The sequence below is a fragment of the Corythoichthys intestinalis genome, chromosome 6, assembly GCF_030265065.1.
Source record: "Corythoichthys intestinalis isolate RoL2023-P3 chromosome 6, ASM3026506v1, whole genome shotgun sequence".
In the NCBI taxonomy this organism is placed as follows: domain Eukaryota; kingdom Metazoa; phylum Chordata; class Actinopteri; order Syngnathiformes; family Syngnathidae; genus Corythoichthys; species Corythoichthys intestinalis.
In genome coordinates this window covers 46854647-46876583 of record NC_080400.1, presented here as the reverse complement: position 1 = coordinate 46876583, position 21937 = coordinate 46854647, and the positions used below count along the sequence as shown (strand labels likewise).

The 21937-nt window shown below is 43.9% G+C and overlaps 1 protein-coding gene across 1 annotated transcript in view; it reads right to left on the bottom strand.

Moving 5' to 3' along the window:
- Window positions 1-6150: 6150 nt before the first annotated feature.
- Window positions 6151-21937, bottom strand: part of LOC130917081 (trichohyalin-like) — a 146365-nt gene continuing 130578 nt past the window's right edge. Inside the window, exons 20-24 of the mRNA XM_057838167.1 lie at window positions 17717-20661; window positions 14562-14687; window positions 7139-7334; window positions 6582-6642; window positions 6151-6494 (exon numbers count right to left, since the gene is read on the bottom strand). Of these exons, the coding sequence (XP_057694150.1) occupies window positions 6151-6494; window positions 6582-6642; window positions 7139-7334; window positions 14562-14687; window positions 17717-20661 (3672 nt within the window). The remainder of the gene's footprint in view (window positions 6495-6581; window positions 6643-7138; window positions 7335-14561; window positions 14688-17716; window positions 20662-21937) is intronic.

Below are 21937 nucleotides of genomic sequence, written 5' to 3'. Positions count from 1 at the left end.
ACACCCTGCGGAGGAAACTCATTTCGGCCGCTTGTATCCGGGCTCTTGTTCTTTTGGTCACGACCCACAGCTCGTGACCATAGGTGAGGGTAGGAACGTAGATCGACTGGTAAATCGAGAGCTTCGCCTTTTGGCTCAGCTCCTTCTTCACCACAACGGACCGGTGCAGAGTCCGCATCACTGCAGACACTGCACCGATCTGCCTGTCAATCTCCCGCTCCCTCCTACCCTCACTCGTGAACAAGACCCCAAGATACTTGAACTCCTCCACTTGGGGCAGGATCTCATCCCCGACCCGGAGAGGGCATGCCACCCTTTTCCGGCTGAGGACCATGGTCTTGGATTTGGAGGTGCTGATCTTCATCCCAAACGCTTCACACTCGGCTGCGAACCGCCCCAGTGAGAGTTGGAGGTCATGGCTTGATGAAGCCAACAGCACCACATCATCTGCAAAAAGCAGAGATGCAATGCTGAGGCCACCAAACCGGAAACCCTCAACGCTTCGGCTGCGCCTAGAAATTCTGTCCATAAAAATTATGAACAGAATCGGTGACAAAGGGCAGCCTTGGCGGAGTCCAATCCTCACTGGGAACGAACAATCCTCACTGGGAACGAATTCGACTTACTGCCGGCAATGCGGACCAGACTCTGACACCGGTCGTACAGGCACCGAACAGCCCTTACCAAGGGGCTCGGTACCCCGTACTCCCGGAGCACCCTCCACAGGATTCCCCTAGGCACACTGTCGAACGCCTTCTCCAAATCCACAAAACACATGTAGACTGGTTGGGCGAACTCCCATGCACCCTCGAGGACCCTGCTGAGGGTGTAGAGCTGGTCCACTGTTCCACGGCCGGGACGAAAACCACACTGCTCCTCCTGAATCCGAGATTCGACTTCCCGACGAACCATCCTCTCCAGCACCCCTGAATAGACTTTACCGGGGAGGCTGAGGAGTGTGATTCCCCTATAATTGGAACACACCCTCCGGTCCCCCTTTTTAAAAATTGGGACCACCACACCGGTCTGCCAATCCAGAGGCACTGTCCCCGATGTCCACGCGATGTTGTAGAGGCGTGTCAGCCATGACAGCCCTACCACATCCAGAGCCTTTAGGAACTCCGGGCGGATCTCATCTACCCCCAGGGCCTTTCCACCGAGGAGCTTACCAACCGCCTCAGTGACTTCAACCCCAGAGATCGAAGAGCCCACCTCGGAGTCCCCAGACTCTGCTTCCTCAAAGGAAGGCGTGTCGGTGGAATTGAGGAGGGCTTCGAAGTATTCTCTCCACCGACTCACGACGTCCCGAGTCGAGGTCAGCAGTACACCATCTTCACTATACACAGTGTTAATAGTGCACTGCTTTCCTCTCCTCAGACGCCGGATGGTGGACCAGAATTTCCTCGAAGCCGTCCGGAAGTCGTTTTCCATGGCCTCACCGAACTCCTCCCATGTCCGAGTTTTTGCCTCGGCGACCACCAAAGCCGCAGTCCGCTTGGCCAGCCGGTACCTGTCAGCTGCCTCCTGAGTCCCACAGGCCAAAAAGGCCCGATAGGCCTCCTTCTTCAGCTTGACGGCATCCCTTACCGCTGGTGTCCACCAGCGGGTTCTGGGATTGCCGCCACGACAGGCACCAACCACCTTACGGCCACAGCTCCGATCTGCCGCCTCAGCAATGGAGGTGCGGAACATGGCCCACTCGGACTCTATGTCCCCCACCTCCCCTAGGGACAAGGGGGAGGTTCTGCCGGAGGTGGGTGTTGAAACTCTTTCTGACAGGGGATTCTGCCAGACGTTCCCAGCAGACCCTCACAATACGTTTGGGCCTGCCAGGTCTGGCCAGCAACTTCCCCCGCCATCGGAGCCAACACACCACAAGGTGGTGATCAGTTGACAGCTCCGCCCCTCTCTTCACCTGAGTGTCCAAAACATGTAGCCGCAAGTCCAATGACACGATTACAAAGTCGATCATTGAACTGCGGCCTAGGGTGTCCTGGTGCCAAGTGCACATATGGACATCCCTATGTTTGAAGATGGTGTTCGTTATGTACAAACCGTGACGAGCACAGAAGTCCAATAACAGAACACCACTCGGGTTCCGATCGGTGGGGGCCATTCCTCCCAATCACGCCCCTCCAGGTCTCACTGTCATTGCCCACGTGAGCGTTGAAGTCCCCCAGTAGAACGAGGGAGTCCCAGGAGGGGGCGCTTTCCAGCACACCCTCCAAGGACTCCAAAAAGGGTGGGTATTCTGAGCTGCTGTTTGGTGCATAAGCGCAAACAATAGTCAGAACCCATCCCCCCACCCGAAGGCGGAGGGAGGCTACCCTCTGGTCTACCGGGGTAAACCCCAATGTACAGGCACCAAGCCGGGGGGCAATAAGTATGCCCACACCTGCTCGGCGCCTCTCACCGTGGGCAACTCCAGAGTGGAAGAGAATCCAACCCCTCTCGAGAGGATTGGTACCAGAACCCAAGCTGTGTGTGGAGGAGAGTCCGACTATATCTAGTCGGAACTTCTCTGCCTCACACACCAGCTCAGGCTCCTTCCCTGCCAGAGAGGTGACATTCCATGTCCCAAGAGTTAGCTTCTGCAGCTGGGGGTTGGACCGCCAAGGCCCCCGCCTTTGGCTGCTGCCCAACTCTCTGCGCACCCGACCCCTTTGGCCCCTCCCACAGGTGGTGAGCCCATGAGAAGGGGAACCCATGTTGCCTTTTCGGGCTGTGCCCGGCCGGGCCCCATGGGGACAGGCCCGGCCATCAGACGCTTGCTTTCGAGCCCCACCTCCAGGCCTGGCTCCAAAGGGGGGCCCCGGTAACCCGCGTCCGGGCAAGGGAAACCTGAGTCCATTAATATTATTCATCATAAGGGATCTTGTGAGTCATGCTTTGTCTGGCCCCTCACCTAGGACCTGTTTTCCATGGGTGACCCTGCCAGGGGCTTAAAGCCCCCAAACAACATAGCTCCTAGGATCATTGGGACACGCAAACCCCTCCACCACGATAAGGTGATGACTCACGGAGGAGCGTATAAAGTATTTGTACTAAAAATCGCACTGCCATCAAAGTTGGTGAGAGGGTGCATCTCGGGAAAAAGACGAAAGAGTATAATATCTTTTGGAGCAAATGGCCTCAAAATAGCTAGAAATTTTGTGAATCTGATACAAATAATTGCTTCTGCGTTGCCATCAGTTGACTCATTAGTAAAGAGAACAAGTTTATATTTTGTATACAGTGGTACTTCTACATACGAAGTTAATTTGTTCCAGTACCTTGTTTGTAAGTTGAAATGGCCGCATGTTGAGCAGGATTTTTCCATAAGAATACATTATAATTCCATTAATTCGTTCCACAGCCCGAAAACCTACACTAAATCCTTAATAATCGCTGCTGGTACTATTGCAAATAACAATTACAGAGAGCAGAATAAATAATGAATAAAAATCGTAATAATATAATTGTATAATAATAATAATACATGTAAAAATGTAACGAATTGGGTTCTAATGTGGCGGATGTCTTTTATGTGGTGTACCTGAGCGTGGCCGACTTGAAAGAGAGAGAGAGGACTTTTTACTTTCACTTTTTATGTTCAGCTGCAGCGGACAGTAGGCATGTTGTGTTGCACAAGTTCTGAAATAAATGATTAAAAACCTGACGAAGCTGGCGATTTTTTGGCAATGTCACCACAATAATAATTGTCACCTTTACTTACAAAGACTAGCGAATGGAGGTCGGAGGAGGATCGTCGAAATTGTATACATTCTACGGCCATATTGTCGAGCCAGTTCACAGATGCGCACACCACGCTCATATTTTTCTATCATTTCCATCTTCATTTCAATGGTAAGTGCTACGTTTTTCCACCACCTGCACTAACATTCTTGGAACCCATGTTGATTTCTCTCACAAGAAAATCTGCTGTGCGTCCATCTTGCGGGGAAACAAAGAAACTGCGGCGATGTCATAAATTGTCATATTTCGAGCAAGTCGTCGGATGTAGAAACAAATGGCGAGTCAAATTTTACGTCGGATGTCGAGATGATTGCGTGTTGAAGCGATCGTATGTCGAGGTACCACACTGTATGTGATTAGTACAGAAAGAAATGGCCTCAAAAGAACCAAAATCACTGTATATGATGGTTGGCAGCATATGTATGTACAGAAATAGAGTCATGTGAAAAAATAAGGACACCCTAGTACCTAATAGCTAGTGTTACCCCCTTTGGCTGAATTAACTGCAGTGAGTAGCTTTTTGTAGCCATCTACCGGTCTTGACATCAGTCTGAAGAAAGTTTGCCCCACTCTTCAACGCAGAATACTTTAAGCAGTGGAATGTTCTGGCATGTAGAAATTTGCATGAAGAAATTTGGTTTAATGAGTAAAACAAGGTTAATTTTGTTATTTACCTGCAATTAAATCACTTTCTTCCACCCTCACCCTATTGTTTCTACAAAGAATATTGGAATGGGAATGTTTCGAAGTGGAAATTTTCAGTGTGATATTGAAATTGGCACTTTTTTTGGGGGGTCAAAAAAAAAAAAAAATGAAACGTTGGAAGAACTGTGAATTTGGGTAGAAAACTGAACAGAAGCCTGTGAGGCATGAGCATGTTGAAGGAGTAGAGAAGGTGAGGAAAATAAAATTTAAGATGAAGAAGAAAGGAAGGAAACACTTACGGCTCAAGGGCCCATGACAGTTATCAGCGGTGTTTGTCAAGAGGTTAACCAACATGAATTAGCAACAGTGATTGAATTTAAATGCAATGTGACACAAGATGGAAGGAAAATACAATCTGTCGTCAAGTCAATATATTTAGCAAAACCTGCAGTAAAGAAAAACACAGCGCCACCCGAAATATGCCCTCCCTGCTGGAAAAAAAGGGAAAAAAACAACCGAAAAATTGAGGCTGTGGTCCAGGTATTTGTTTCCTTAATACTGTAACAACAACAAGGAAGTTGCCAGCTTAGTCAGGTTTATCATCCTTTATTTTAGAACTTGTGCAACACAACACGGCTACTGTCCGCCGTAGGTGAGGTCAGCAACAACAGAACATGGAAAGTGAAAATATCCTGCCCTTGCCTGGTATACCAGACTCACCGTCCGGTGGATCAAATTTTTAGGCTGGAGCAAGCCACAACAAACAGACAGCGGAGTGGACCAATCAGCGATGGGCAGACGTGACGTTGTTAAAGTGACAAGTAACTAGCGTGAGCTGAGAATGGATAAGTTTATTCAACATGGCTAGCGCCAGCCATGTTGACTGCTGTCAATGAATTGTGTCGATGTGTTTTTGGTAATTTAAAACTGATTTTACCGCGGATTGGAACATATTCTCGGCTCTCCCGTTCGCCATCTGTGTTGTTGTAGAGACGACTTTCGGCGCGCGAGAGTGACGTTACTCGTTAAGAACACGTCACGCAAATAAACGGATCTGATTGGACAGTTGATTTTGTGCTTGCTCGAGAGGCCGTTAATGGGCTGAGTCCCAGACTATTCTCACAGTGTTTGAAAAATACAGGGAAAATAGTCTGGCGGTGCCAAGCAAATCCTGCCCCACTCTTTAGCACCTCTCACACGGTGCATTCAGTAACAGCATGCAAAACACAACTGCCACATTAGAACCCGATTCTGTGTATCAAATGCAACTGCTTAGTGCAGCACAACAACAACCATGGTTAATCGTCTGTCCTCTTGCCATTGTTGGTTTTGAATAGCGTGTGCTATGTACTTCTGCTTCCAAGGATGCACTGCGTGTAGCGTCACAGCCTGGAGCATCACAGCTCCAAGCAGTGACGCTGCACAGAAAGAAGCAAAAGCACACTCTGCTACGGTTACATACACAAGCGAAGCAGGGTACGCTTAAAGTGGACCAAGACCAACGATTCTAAGCAGACCAGAGCTTGTGTATTTGGTCTGAACTAGAGTTCGGACGTGAGTTCACATTTACAAAACGAGGCGGACTATCTGAGAAAAAGAACTCTGGTCCGTTTAAAAAGGACCAAACGGTGCTAGTGTGAAAGCGCTTTACTGATTCTTAAATCTCCAATAAATAGGAACTGCCAATTCATGGTATTCAGAGCCTAACCAGACTGATATTGAACAGAGAAAGACAAAGACAGAACAATTACAATGCATTAAATAAACAGTTTATTGTATGGTAAGAATGTGTTCACAAGGTGGGTTTTGTCTTCGGAAACGATAAACCGTGATCTCATTGAATTTATTCAGACTCAGCTGATTGCAGAATCCAGGGGGAGGACTGGCGAGATATGTTTCTCTCAGAGGTGTGGTTGTGAATGGATCTACAGGTACTGCTGCTCTCGGATGACAGAACAGTGATTCTGGTGTACTCAGTGCAGGATGTGTGGCAAGGTTGGTAGTCATTGAAGGAGACGCTATGGGACTTGGTGTCAAGGTTGTGAAATGTGTGCTGTGCGTCCTCTCAGGAGTTAGTCGGAAACCACCAAGTTTCTCAATTTGGGGTTCAGGTGCTATGGATACAATATAAAACAGATATATTGATATGCTCCTTTGGTATAGTCAATAATAGGTGCAATAATATGTAGGAACAATATTACCTGCACCAGTCGATAGGTGGAAGGTGCTGAAAAAGACAGAATCCAAGGTCTTCTCTTGTGCCTGTTGAGAAACATGACCTTACTATACATTTCTATACAGCTTGAAATTCACCAATGCGGAATGACTTACTGATCACCTCTATTAAGATTACAGTAAAAGATTTCATTTTTGACTGACAGCAATGTATAGTATGTGGGTAAGTATCAGGCAATCTCCACGATGGCCGACAAGAGCAAACTGGCTGTAAAAGGGCAAAATTTGCATTCACAATTGTTATGTAAACGCAAGAGAATGTCATAAAGGCCTGAAGAACTTCCATATTCCTTCCCTGCAATAATTTTGAAAATTTGTAATCTTTGTCTTTTGCATTCGTGTTGTGAATTGCAAGTTTTTGTTTCATTTTAGTTTCGTTGTTGCAGCATTTTTACATTGGCATTTTTCTGTTGTTTTGTGTTAGCATCATCAGTGTGTTCGCGGTGTTTGCCCTGGTCGGCCACCGTAAATATTCCATGAAGCATGTTTATCGCAAAAATACACAAAAGTCCTTAATAGCTACCTCAGGTGTCATAAAGTTCAGGTTCTCCCCAGCGCATTCCTGGAGTCTTGTTCGCAGTGCATGCAGGTCCTCTTTTGACTCTGCCTTAAGTTGCTGCAAGAATTGCCTCCTTTGAGCCTTAAACCTGTCACGTTTAGCTTCCCGTTCTTCTTCAAGAGCATGGCAAAGGGCTCTTAGGGCAGCTTCACGGTCCTGTCTGAACACACAAACACACCAGCTCTCTATTTTAATTATATTATATAATGTGCACTGCCTACAATACTTTTATTCAGTTAATGTCTCAAAATCTAGCTAGCTGTGTTGCTTAATGCTTTCCCCAGAGTACACAATTTTTTTAGTCATGCCCGACAATCACAGCGTCAGATTACACAACATTGTGTCATGATGTCGCAGTGTGTCTGGGAACAGATGAGTTGTCACACTACAATACCAGAGCATGCTTGATCATCGCATATTGCCGCGAAGAGCACCGTCCAACATATAAAGTCGTTGGGAGGCGGGACAAGCAGCCGTGAATCAGTAATGGCCACGGAAGCACTATGTAACATATAGTGATAGTCGTCTGCCATGTTTATTTTGTCTGCGTGTTGCGGAGGAACATAACTGTGTGTGCCAGTCAGCAGGCAACTTGTACGTGTTACACGCTGCTAGTGAAAAACGAGAGAGAGCGCACGAGCGAAAGCTCACGCCAGAACACGTGTAACACTATGAAGCAAGATAAGCATAAATTCTGACACGCCACACTACCTGTCACATAGAGAGAGAGACACACACACACACACACCCCAAATGTCGGCCATGACAGTCAACGACTCTCCTCAATGTGTCTGTCAGGCTATAATCGGTCTGAAATCATGCAGTCTGTGTCAGGCATAACTTGAATTAGTAGGCGCAAGAACATTCATAAAACTGGATATCAACGTTGTAGTTATTGTTATGGTATATTCCTCCGAAGTCATTGCTAAAACAGTTTAGCTGATTCATTAGCTTATGTTAGTAGCCTTCATGTATTCATTCACAGTTGCTTTCCTCTCAGTTCTATGAGTGCGCTAACATTAAAGCATAGCTTTCTCTTTTTATATAAACACAGCATCCTAAAAAGCGCCTTGAACTTATTTTCTTTGTATTTTTCATGTAGCATTTTGTGAACGGACACCCTACACCATAGTCAGTGGCGGTTCTAGGATTTTTCTGAAACGGGCCAAGAAGGTGCCACATTTAACCCTCAAGGATCAAGTGTCTCTGCCATCTTTGTTCGGTGTTTGTTTTGGTCAACAAGGCAATACAGTGATCCCTACTTCGGGCTTCAAACTTTGCACCCTCAGACCATCGCGGATGTTTTTTTTTCAGTTGAGAAAAATAAATAAATAAATATGGCGGAAAACACAGACAAGAGTGAAAAAGCAGTTTCTGCTCTTGCACCCCTCTGTAAAAGAACCTGCTGTATTTTAAGCCAAAACAACTGTTGCGATTGATAGAACAATATGTCTATATGCTGCAATAGCAGATTAATGGAGCATTAAGCCCCCGAACTATTTTTAATTTGTCCGTTTTACCCTGATAACCCCCGTTTTGAAACAAATTACGTCACAATGAAAAAATGGCGTCTGTAAAAAAGTCACGGATATTTACCTCATAACTATCGCTATTTGTATTTTTTTTTGTTACTGTTGCATTCTCTCCCATATGTTAGATGATAATATTCGATCCAAATAAAGAAAAATTGAAAAAAAAAAATGTTTAAAAGGGTAAATATATGAAAAGAATATCTCGACCACTCCTTGATGTCTGCGATTTCTGCGTTACGACCCTTGTTATATTCCCATGTTTCACGCGTAAAATTAAAAAAAAAAAAACAGCTTTGGCCATTCACAGCTCTGTCTTGACACTCGGTGATACATACTACATGGGAGTTTTTGGATCGAAACAAGGTAAGTACGCGATAATATCTCGTTAAAGTCATGGCGTCTGCAATTCTGCTCTTGCGTGCTGTCACCTCCAGAAAGGGTTTTGCTGTTTAAAATGTTTTTTGTTTTTTTTCTTAATGCCCTCCTGTTAAAAATTTTTCTTCCCCCAGAAAATGGAAATTTTAAGCTTTCCAATGATATATAACACAATTTTGAAATTTGGCCAAATTAGGGGTCTCATAGCGGAACTTCAAGTCACCTGAGTGTTTTCCGCAATATCTTTTCATGGGACAACACTGACAAAATTATATAAAATATGATATAAATTGATATATATATATATATTAGGGCTGTCAAACGATTGAAATGTTTAATCGAGTTAATTACAGCTTAAAAATTAATTAATCGTAGTTAATCGCAATTAATCGCAATTCAAACTATCTATAAAATGAGCAGACATCCATCTGTTCGCCTGTCATCGGCTCCAGCCTGCTGTCTGCCCTCGAGTGGATGTCTGGGGGTGGACTGCCGTCTTTGTGGGGGTTCGCGATCGTTCTTGGCTGTGCGGCTGTCATCCATCGTCGTTCGCCGGGATCCTGGCTAATGGCTAACACCGGTGCTCCTGGCCACTCCTCCGTCGTTTCTGCGCCGCTTCAGAGCTCCCGTCAAACCGGCACCTCTTCTGATGAGTTCCATCTGCCATGCCGACCCCGCTACATCCATAGAGGATCCGGTCGCCGGTTTGTTTTGTCAAATCTCGGTGACCATGCCGGACAAATGACATCCCTCTGGTCGGCAGTGCGCGCCATCGCTTCGAATGCTGGAGGTGGGGGTTCGTGCGGCTCGACGGCGAGAAAATCCAGAGTGGATCACAGCGTCCTTCGCCGACTAACTGGACCGGACTCTACAAGCCATTCCACACTGGAACTACTCAATGTGCAATCACTGTCTAACAAAGTTGGACTCATCCAAGATCATATCACAGACAAGAAAATAGACATTCTCTGTTTTACTGAGACCTGGCAGCAGCCTGATGTTTATTCTGCCCTCAATGAGGCTTGCCCCCCTGGATATAACTACCTCAGTAAGGCCCGCACCACTGGCCGGGGGGGTGGCCTTGCTGTATTTCACCATAGCACCATCCAAACATCATTACTGTCCATCCCACACGTCAACACTTTTGAACACCTGGTATTCAGCTGTAAACACATCAGTTCTCATCACACCAATTCTGCAACCATAGCAGTTATTTATCGCCCCCCAAAATCACATCCATCATTCCTCTCTGAAGTTCATGATTTTCTCATTTCACTCTGCACCATACACTCTAACATACTGGTACTGGGCGATTTCAACATTCACATGGACTCACTTTCCTGTCGACTGGCTACAGAATTCAAACAGATTCTGGACTGTCTCAATCTCCACCAATCTGTTGATGGTCCCACCCACACCAAGGGCCACACTCTGGACTTAGTCATTACAGATTCCATTAACATTTTAGATCTTCACATCCAGGACATTGGCATTTCTGACCACCATGCAGTCACCTTCAAAATCCCTCTCTCTGCCCCCCTCACCAAACAACATTGTCATATATCCTTCAGGAATTTCAAGGATATCGACTCCACATCCCTCATTCAGCACCTGCAGCTCCTTTCTCCTCCTCCAAATACATCAGTCACTGGACTCATGGATTATTATAACCACAATCTCCTGTCTATCCTTGACACTCATGCACCACTAAAAAACCGGACAGTCACCTTCACCCGTTCAGCTCCCTGGTTCACAGGGGAGCTGAGATCACTAAAAAGGACTGGCCGAGTCCTGGAGCGGGCCTATGTTACATCAGGGCTGTTGGTGCATAAGTTGGCCTACCGGGAACATCAACGGAAATATGCCAAAGAACTTTCCAAGGCCCGGTTAGCACACTACTCCAACATTATTAACAGTAACCCAGGTAACTCCAAACAACTCTTCACCACCGTCAAACACCTCCTCAAACCTCAAACTACAGCACACCACAACCAGACAGCCTAACAGTGCAACAAATTCATGGACTTCTTCACTTCCAAAATACACAATATTCGCGCGTCTTTCCCCCACACTTACAGTTCTGTCACCTTATGTGACATTGCACCCGTCACCCACGATCCGTCTCACTTTTCCCCCACAGTGCAGCAGGAGGTCGAGAAGGTCATCAGTAAATCCAAACCATCCACTTGCTCCCTAGACCCCTTCCCTTCCCCTCTGCTTAAAGCACACTGTCACTCCGTCAGTCACTTAATAACAACAATTATCAATCTTTCACTTCAAACCGGGTATGTTCCGGCCACCCTCAAGACAGCTATCATCAAGCCCCTCCTCAAAAAAGCCACTCTTGATCCAGATCCTCTGTCAAATTATAGACCGATCTCCAATCTCCCCTTCGTTTCCAAAATTCTTGAAAAAAATTGTATCCATCCAACTTCACAACCACCTGAAATCAAACAGTTTATATGAAAAATTCCAATCTGGTTTTCGTCCATCCCACAGCACCGAGACAGCGCTCATCAGAGTCACAAATGACCTTCTGATGACCTCCGACTCCGGTTCTACTTCCCTCCTTATCCTTCTTGACCTCTCTGCTGCATTTGATACTGTTGATCATCACATCCTCCTTCACCGCCTCCAACACTATATAGGAATCTCTGGCACTGCCCTTCAGTGGTTTAACTCATATCTCACGGGAAGGACCGAGTTTGTAGCCCTGGGGGATGCTAAATCCCGCCCTAACACTGTCATCTGCGGAGTCCCCCAGGGCTCTGTGCTCGGTCCAACCCTCTTCACCATTTACATGTTACCCCTCGGTCGTGTCGTCAGCAGGCATGGAATACAATTCCATTGTTATGCTGACGACACACAGCTATATATCAAGGTCACTTCGTCCTCCACCCCCTCCTCCTCTGTTTCTCACCTTGACTCCTGCCTGGAGGAGATAAAGGCCTGGATGAGTGAAAACTTCCTGCAGCTGAACAGCTCCAAAACAGAAGCTATTCACATAGGTACTCCTCACCAGCTCCGTTCCGCCCCCATTGCCTCAGTCTCCTTTTTCGTCCACAAATTTTCCCTCTCCCCTTCTGTGACTAATTTGGGAGTCAGATTTGACCCCCATCTTAGCTTTAACAATCACATCAATTACATTTGCAAAACCTCCTTCTTTCACCTCCGCAATATTGCCAAACTCCGGCCATCTCTCTCCCGTCCTGCTGCAGAGAGACTCGTCCATGGCTTTATCTCCTCCAGGTTGGACTATTGTAACGCACTCCTCATCGGGATCCCTGGCAAGAGCCTACAAAGGCTTGAGTATGTCCAAAACAGCGCTGCCAGGGTCCTGATGAGGGTGCGTAAACACGAGCACATCACCCCCATCCTTCACACCCTACACTGGCTCCCTGTTCACCTCCGTATTGAATTCAAAATCCTCCTTCACACCCATCACTGTCTACACGGTGTAGCCCCCACCTACCTCACCGAACTCCTCACATCACATAATTCAGCTAGAACCCGGTCAGGCCAACAGCACCGTCTACTCCCGCCCAGGACTCGGCTCAAGACTATGGGCGACAGGGCCTTTGCAGCTGCTGCTCCCCGTCTGTGGAACGCCCTCCCAGACCACCTCAGAGCCCCGCAGACGGTGGATGCATTTAAAAAAGGACTAAAAACTCACCTTTTTAAAAAAGCTTATTCTAGCTAATTTTATTTGACTATCTTATTTTTATCTGATTGGTATCTGATTTTATCTGTGCTTCAGCCTGTTTTGCTTTTCCTCTTTTATTCTTAGTCTTTTTATTTATTTATTTTTTTTTTTCTGGCGATGTGCACTTTGAGATTTGTTTTCAAATGTAAAGTGCGTTATAAATAAAATGTATTATTATTATTATTATTATAAAATATGCCATATTTTTCTGTAAACTATAATTATATTCTGTAAAATAATTTGTTGGAATGGAAAGATAAGACACAAGATGGATATATACATTTAACACACGGTACATAAGGACTGTAGTGGGCATTTCACTCTACTGTCATTTAAATCTGTCTATGCTGTCCTCACTCCGAAGCATCTACTTTTTTCAAAGCTAGACAGCTAGTGAACGACGCCTTAATAATAAGACTTCTTCCTTTTTCATCTGATTTATTAATAAAATGGCCTCAAACCATTGTCCTCTTTAGACCGTAGTGAAACTACAAAAAAAAAAGTACACAAGCATTGCATTAGCAACAACGTTAGCTTAGCACGCTATACAGGTTCACTAAACATAAACAAAAAGCGTCTCATACAAAAAATATAACATTTCGCTTACTAACATAATGTGTACATTCTTTACAACAACCATACTTACGGACAAATCTTGTCCAAGGATCATATAAGCACAACATTACAACGTAGGCGTCAGCTCGAGACGTCGTGCAGCCATATTGAACTGGCAAGAAAGCAATAAACCATGTCGCAAAGCGACCACAAGAGTTCGCTGTTACACAGCACAAAAAACCTTGCTGTAAAACTTACCAAAAGGCAGAATACTGTCTGAGCGGGACATGTGCGTTAATTCTGAATAAATACATTGAAAACACAGGGTGCGCTACTTTTCACTTATCGCGGTGGGTTCTGGTCTCCCTTAACTGCGAAAGACGAGGGATCACTGTACACGGATTAGCTTCCATTTGGCGGTAAAAACTACTTAAGTTTGCAATAATTTATATTCAATCAAACTGCGTGCCAGTAAGGATACAATACATGGAACAATACTTTTTATCACTTTTCTGAAAAGCCATTTTGAACACGAAAAGCAGCATTAACATTTAACATACTCTAGAAACAACATTATTTCATTCTCTCTTACTTCATAAAACGATTTGCCGATTGCCACGCTTTGTGCTAAAATGGGAACAGGGGCACTTCAGGGACCATTCAAATTAGAGGTGGGGCCAGTGCCCCTGTGGCCCCACCCCTAAAACCGCCACTGACTAGTATCCTAACCCTGTGCTTGCTGTACAAGTGTTGAACCAGTATGCTTTTGCTTCGATAGTTGTAGTTTTCCCTTTGCAACAAATTTATATATTTCGCCAATATAAACAATGACCACCCCCCTTGTATATGTCTCCCTGCCATTGCTTATGCCGTCGGAGTCAAAGAAGCTTGACAGTCTCTAAAGGAGGTGTACACGTTGCAAAAGGTCAATTGACAGTAGGTGTGAAAATGAGCGTGAGTTGTTTGTTCCATGGCTGGCAAGAAGGGTAAATCCTGCATCCTGCCCACAGTCAGCTAGGATAGGCTGCTGCACCCCCGTGACCACCCATGAGGATAAGCAGTATGGAAAATGAATAAATAATCACACATTCAATGAATTTTCTGAGAAAATTAGTTAAGAGCTTATTACTCTTTTTAAGTAATTTACAATAGAATGACCATCACCCTTTCAGTCACTCTGCTCCTGTTTTGTGTTTGTGTGAAATTGTACTGTTGGTCAAACCTGAGATTGTATCGTTCATCCTTTCTTTCCACCCGTACAGAATCTGTCAAGTTCTCCTGCTGAAATAGTTTGTTGAACAGGATCTCCTCATCTCTCCTCTTGGCCAGAAGACACTGTCGTAAAGCTCTAAGGAGGTTATGGAAACAGAATAATGATTAGACGCACAAACTACAGTAAGTTTTAATTTAATAATGCCAGAATGATTAGCAAAAGAGCCATAGCAATCATTAAAACCTGCACCTGCAAACATGCTGTCATATAATCTGTTATGATCAGTGAAAAAGAAAAGAACAAATTCCATACAAGTATCTTTAAAAATGTAATAAAAACTAGGAGAGAGTTTGAAATCTGCACTTTCATTACTTTTGATGGCAGCGCTCCATCTGAAATGCTTTCTTTTTGACGGTGCTTTAAATGATGATGTTAGAGCACCGGCGTGATCATAACACTCGACCGCAAGGTGGTGCGCAAGCATAGGCGGAGTTTGACTTTTGGGGCAGAGGGGGCACAACATGTTGATGACCCCGAAATGTAGTGTCAGCAATAAAATTAACTTACAAGAACATTTATAATAATAAGTTGACAATGAGCGTTTTTTGTTTCCCATCATTCTTGAGGGGAATTCTAAATCAGGCTGCTTAGGCAGTAGTTTTAACCAAGATCGTCACCCATTGAATATGGTATGCCCGGTGTCGTGCCAATGTAGTTACCCCAGTCAAAAATTGTGTCCCGTGGGCGGAGCCATATGGAGTTCGATTTGTGTCTTTATTATTCAATTTAAAAATGAGTTGTACCAATAAAAAAAGTTGCTTCAATCAAAATATATATTTTCAATAAAAAGTGGCTTCAATAGAAAAAAAAAAATGTGAGTGCAAAAATAAATTTGAAACTCAAAAACATGCATTTGAAAGCTATCTTTCTTTGATTGTTTTTTTTTTTTTTTTAATTGAAGCAACTTTTTTGATTGAAGGAATGATTTGTGTTTGGGCAACATTTTGGCTTGGACATTTTTGTCTTTATTAATCAATCAAAAAAACAGGTTGCTTGAAAAAATACATATTTTCAAAAAGAAAAATCTTCAATCAAAAAAAATAAAAATTTCAATCATAGAAAACGTTTTTGAATGTGAAAAAATATTTGAGATTGAAAAATTTGCATTTGAACACTTAATTTTTCATTGAAAAAGTTCTCTTTGATTGAAGCAATCTTTTTTGTGTTTGGGCCATATTATGGGTAGGACATTTGTGTCTAAATCATTCAATCCACCAAAAAGTTGCTTCAATCAAAAAAAAATAATAATATTTTTTTTTTAATCAAAGAAAAAAATATTTGAAAAATAAAATCGCCCTTCCCTATTTCTTTTTCTTTTTTTGGGGGGGGGGAAATTATATGCAAAGCAAATAATCGTCTAAGGTGCTAGTCACATGATCTGTTCAAAAAATAATTTTGCTCCTATTATAAAAATGTTTTTTTTTTTGTTCATTTAATTCATTTTTGTTGTAGTTTTATTGCTTTACAACTTTTATATACACTCACCGGCCAATTTATTAGGTACACCTGTCCAACTGCTCGTTAACACTTAATTTCTAATCAGCCAATCACATGGCGGCAATTCAGTGCATTTAGGCATGTAGACATGGTTTAAGACAATCTCCTGCAGTTCAAACTGAGCATCAGTATGGGGAAGAAAGGTGATTTAAGTGACTTTGAACATGGCATGGTTGTTGGTGCCAGAAGGGCTGGTCTGAGTATTTCAGAAACTGCTGATCTACTGGGATTTTCACGCACAACCATCTCTAGGGTTTACAGAGAATGGTCCGAAAAAGAAAAAATATCCAGTGAGCGGCAGTTCTGTGGGCGGAAATGCCTTGTTGATGCCAGAGGTTAGAGGAGAATGGCCAGGCTGGTTCGAGCTGATAGAAAGGCAGCAGTGACTCAAATAACCACCCGTTACAACCGAGGTAGGCAGAAGAGCATCTCTGAATGCACAGTACATCGAACTTTGAGGCAGATGGGCTACAGCAGCAGAAGACCACGCCGGGTGCCACTCCTTTCAGCTAAGAACAGGAAACTAAGGCTACAATTTGCACAAGCTCATCTAAATTGGACAATAGAAGATTGGAAAAACGTTGCCTGGTCTGATGAGTCTCGATTTCTGCTGCGACATTCGGATGGTAGGGTCAGAATTTGGCATCAACAACATGAAACCATGGAGCCATCCTGCCTTGTATCAACGGTTCAGGCTGGTGGTGGTGTAATGGTATGGGGAATATTTTCTTGGCACTCTTTGGGCCCCTTGGTACCAATTGAGCATCGTTGGAATGCCACAGCCTACCTGAGTATTGTTGCTGACCATGTCCACCCCTGTATGACCACAATGTACCCAACTTCTGATGGCTACTTTCAGCAGGATAATGCGCCATGTCATAAAGCTGGAATCATCTGACTGGTTTCTTGAACATGACAATGAGTTGACTGTACTCAAATGGCCTCCACAGTCACCTGATCTCAATCCAATAGAGCATCTTTGGGATGTGGTGGAACGGGAGATTCGCATCATGGATGTGCAGCCGACAAATCTGTACCAACTGTGTGATGCCATTATGTCAATATGGACCAAACTCTCTGAGGAATGCTTCCAGCACCTGGTTGAATCTATGCCACGAAGAATTGAGGCAGTTCTGAAGGCAAAAGGGGGTGTGCTAGCAAAAATAAAGTCAAAGAAAGAAAAAAACAGCGGCCATAGTGCATCCCAAAGTAGCGGAGTAAGAGTAGCGTTCCTTCTTCACAAATCTACTCGATAAAAGTAGAAAGTACGGCGTTGTAAAACTACTCTTAGAAGTACATTTTTCTACGAAAGTTACTCAAGTAAATGTAATGCGTTACTACCCACCTCTGTTTATAACACATATTTTACATCTGTGTGTATTATTTGAGTCAATCATAGATTAATAATCATTTTTGACAAATATTTTGACACTGTTAAACTACAACTGATCAAGATCAGTCAAAATGCCTGTAATTTATTTGCAATCATATTGGAAAATAATCGGCACTGAAATAGATAAAGCGGCTTCCTTTAGCTGTTTCATATTTGTACGTATAGTGATTGCCTTTCATGGATAAATAAGGATGACAATGAATAATCTTCCTACCTCAGCCTATACTTGTACTCAGCCTTCAGTTTTCTCTCCTCCTCTTCTCCCCACAGATCTATTTGTCGAAGACGCATTCTCTTCTGCTTCTCAGCCTTAAATTTGTCAATCAACTCCTCTGTCCCTCTCTTCAGCTCATCCTGAAGACATGACATTCTACTTTCCTTTTCGATCTCTAACTGTTCTGCTTCCTCATCTTCCTCTCGCTTCAATTCTTCATTTTCCCATTTCAACTGCTGACCCTCATCCTTCTGCAGCTCTGTACTGCGGGGACCAATTCTCATCTGTTGCTCTCTCTTTAACTGTTCTGACTGCTCCATTTCCTCTACCATCAGCTCTTCCTGGAGGGCACGTATTCTTTGCTCCTTTGCTCTCTTTAAATTGCCCGCCTCAATTTCTTCTTCTCTTTTAAGCTCCTCTTCATATTTGTGCATCCTTATCTTCTTTTCTCTCTGTAATTGTTCAACTTTTACCATTTCATCACTCTTCAGTTCTTCAATGCAAACGGACCTTCTTTTCTGCTTTTGTCCCTTTGAAACGTACACCTTTTCCTCATCTTTTGATTTCCTTAGCTCCAATTGGAGAGGAGTTTCAATCTTTGTTAAATGCTCTACCTCCTTCTCCCTGCTCTTTAGGTTCTTCTCTTTGGGTGTTGACTTTTCTTCACTTTCCAGCCCTTCAGATTCTTCCTCCGTGCTACACTCCTGGCAGAGCCATGACATTCTTTTATTCTCCATTTTTTCTTTGTGATCTTTTTCCATTTTACGGAGCAACATTCGGATTTCCTCTTTCAACCAATGTTCCTCGTCCTCACTTTTCAGTTCCTCTTCATAAAGGATTGTTTTTTTCTTCTCCCTCAAAAACAGTCCATCCTTTTCTTCTGTGCTAGACTCCTGGCAAAGCAATGATGTTTTCCTTTCTCTCTTCCTTTCCCCTTGCAATCGCGCTGTTTCCTTTCCCTCATTGCTCACACCCTGGAGATTTTTTTCCATGGCATTTTCCCTTTTTAGTTGCTCAATTTCTTCTTCACGTAGTCCTTTCAGTAGGTTCTGTTCTGTTTTTATCTTTTCCCTCCTTAGTTTTTCCAATTCATTCCCTTCTCTTCTCAGTTGTTCTCGGCAGACATGCATTCTTTTCTGTCTGTCCCTCTGTAACTGCTCCATTTCGTTTTCTTCTTCTCTTCTAAGTGCCTCCTGGTGAAGACTCATTCGTGCCATTTGCTCTTTCTTCAAAGATTCTATCTCATCTTCTTCCTCTCTCCTCAGTCCTTCCTCATAAAGCCTGATTCTCACCTCTTTGCTCCTCTTAAGCCACGCCACCTCCTCCGCCTCTCTGTTCAGTTCATCAATCAAGAGAGACTTTCTCAATTCCTCTTTCCTCATTAACTGCTCATTCACCTCTTCTCTCCTCAGCTCCTCCTGCTGCATCTGTAGTCTTCGTTCCCTCTCCAATTTCTCTTTTTCCTTTTCAAGTGTCTTGCGTTCTTCTTGTTGGCGTAATTGTTTTCTCATCGCCTTTTCCCTCTTAATGTTCTCAACCTCCTCTTCCTCCCTGCGAAGCTCCTCCTCAAGTTGACGCTTGCAACTTTCAATGTATTTTTGAAACTCTTCCTCTTGTTCCTCCTTCTCTCTCGTATGTTGTTCCTGGCAGAGAATACATCTAGCATGCTTGTCCTTTCTCAAAATATTTGCCTCTTCCTCCTCCTCTCTCTGGAGCTCATTCAGGTGGTTCTGGATTCTCATCTCCTTGTTATGCCTCAGTTGTTCCGCTTCCTCCGCTTCCTCTCGCCTCAGCTTTTCAAAGCAGTGGCAGATTCTTTGCTCAATCTCCTTCTTTAGTTGCGCTATCTGATCCTCTTCCTCCTTCATCAGCGCCTCTCTTTGTTTGCGGATTCTTATTGCCTTCTCTCTCTCCATCTGCTCTGCCTCCTCCTCTTCTTCTCTCCTGAGCTCCTGCAGGCAGGATTGCATTCTTATCTGCCTTTCTTTCAAGTATCGCTCTGTCTCCTTTCGAGCCCTATTAAGCTCCTCCTGGAGGAAACATTTTATGTTATACATTTCCCTCTTTAACCATTCCTCTTCCTCCTCCTCACCTTTCTTTAACTCTTCCCGACGGAGACGAAGTCTCTTTTCTTTCTCTTGCTTCAGTTGCTGTGCCTCTTCCTCTTCCTCTCTCCTCAGTTCGACTTTTCGTCGACAGATTCTTGTCTCTTTCTCCCTCTTCAAACGCAAATATTCGTCCATTTCTTCTTTCATCAGCTCCTCCTTTTGACAATAATTTTTTATCTTCCGATCAACCCTCAAATGTTCAAATTCCTCTTCCTGTGCTTTGCGCAACTGCTCTATACAGAGGGGTATTTTCATTTCCATCTTCTTATTGAACTGCTCCGCTTCTTTCTTTCTCATCAGTCCTCCCTGGGAAATCTGATTTCTTGTCTCCTTCTCCCTCATTAATTGCAATGCCTCCTCTTGTTCTCTCCTGATCTCCTTTTGTCGCTGTATACGCATCTCCTCCCTCCTCAGTTGCTCCATTTCTTTCTCTTTCTCCTTGCTCAACCTGTCCCGGTGTTGATGCATTCTCATGAGCTCCTCCTGACTGAAGAGTGTACGCAACTCTTTTTTCTTCGTTAATTGATCCGCATCCATACAGAGTTTCTTTTTCTGGAGAATCATTTTTTTATCCAGCTCCCTTTCAAACCGCTGCATCTCCTCTTCCTTCTTTTTCAGAGCTTCCAGTCGGAGCTGTAGACTTTTCTCCTTCTCCTTTAATAATTTCCTTGCTTCCTCCTCTTCCTCCCTACTCAGTTTCTCCTCATACGAAACTAATCTCATTCCAGTCTGCCTAACTAGGCATTCTTCTATATAAAGGTTGTCTTTTTGGTTGTGTTCTTTGCTCAGCTTATCGTGAATTATTCTCTCCTGTCCCAATAACGGCTCTTTCAAAACCTGTGGCCAAGGGAACATAGTATGATTTACATAATGTGGTTTCATAAAGCAAACTAAACAGTAAATTGTTGGCTAGCCCTTGGAGCTTCCTATGTGGAGTGTGCATGCTTTACCTATGCTGGCATCAAGCACCCTGTCATGCACTGACGGGTCATATGTTTGATAACTAACCAAGATTGGGACTTGGTAAAATGAGGTCTTCAATTAATGTCAATTTATTTTGTTTTTGCAATCATTGGCATTGCCACGGTGCTTATGTTTTTGTTTCTAAAAACAAAGGATTTGAAATGAAAAGACCAAGACGTGCTTTAAATGCAGACTTTCAGGATTAGCAACCAAGTACAGTGCTACCTCTACTTACGGATGTCTGTACATCAGTGTTGGGAATAACGCCGTTATAAATAATGCTGTTACATAGCGGCGTTATTTTTTCAATAACAGGGTAATCTAACTATTTTCTCCGCCGTTACAACGCCGTTACCGTTACTGACAGTCAAAAGCGGTGCGTTACTTACTTTAAATAAATTGAAGAAACTACCAGCCGTAGCAAGTCTACTCTGCTCTGTTTATTTGTCATTCAAGACTTGAGGTGCATTCAGGTTCATGGCAATGAAAATAGTAAACACACATAGCCTACCTTTGCAAGAACGATGGAGCTGCCGTTTGATACGGTCATAATGTGCAGGTCCTGCACCCATCCTCAGCAAAACTGTTCGTAGCTTTGCAGCGATTTGTAATTTCGGAATTGCTGATTAGTTTAGTAACATACACCAAACAATAAATACAGCAGAATGTCCATTTCGCGTAATTGTGGAAGCCCGTCGACATCTTTACTCCATTTCAACATTGTTGAAATTTACTCCAACATTGTTCACATCCTTAAGTTTGATCACATATCTCTTCTTTGCCTTAGTAACGAGTTTGTCTCTTTATCGAACTGGCAAGTTAAAGTTTAATGTCCCGCGAGCCAGACCTGCTTCCAATATGGCTGCGTTGTTGTCAAATCTCACGTGATCCCCCATTCTGTGACGTAAACGCTCGAGCCTAATAGCACACGTACTTCAGAGCTGGTGTTTGGCAAACACACACACGCAAATCAGATGCAGAGGCATATGATGGCAGAGCATTCAGAGGAAAATTTGTCCTTTACGAGGTGGAGGTATAAACACTATTTCAAGTTGGTTGAAATTGAAGGAAAGAACGTGCATGTAAAGTGTAATTTATGTGCCGGGGCAAAGCTTTTGTCGACATCTGTGGTAAGCAATTCAAATTTGTT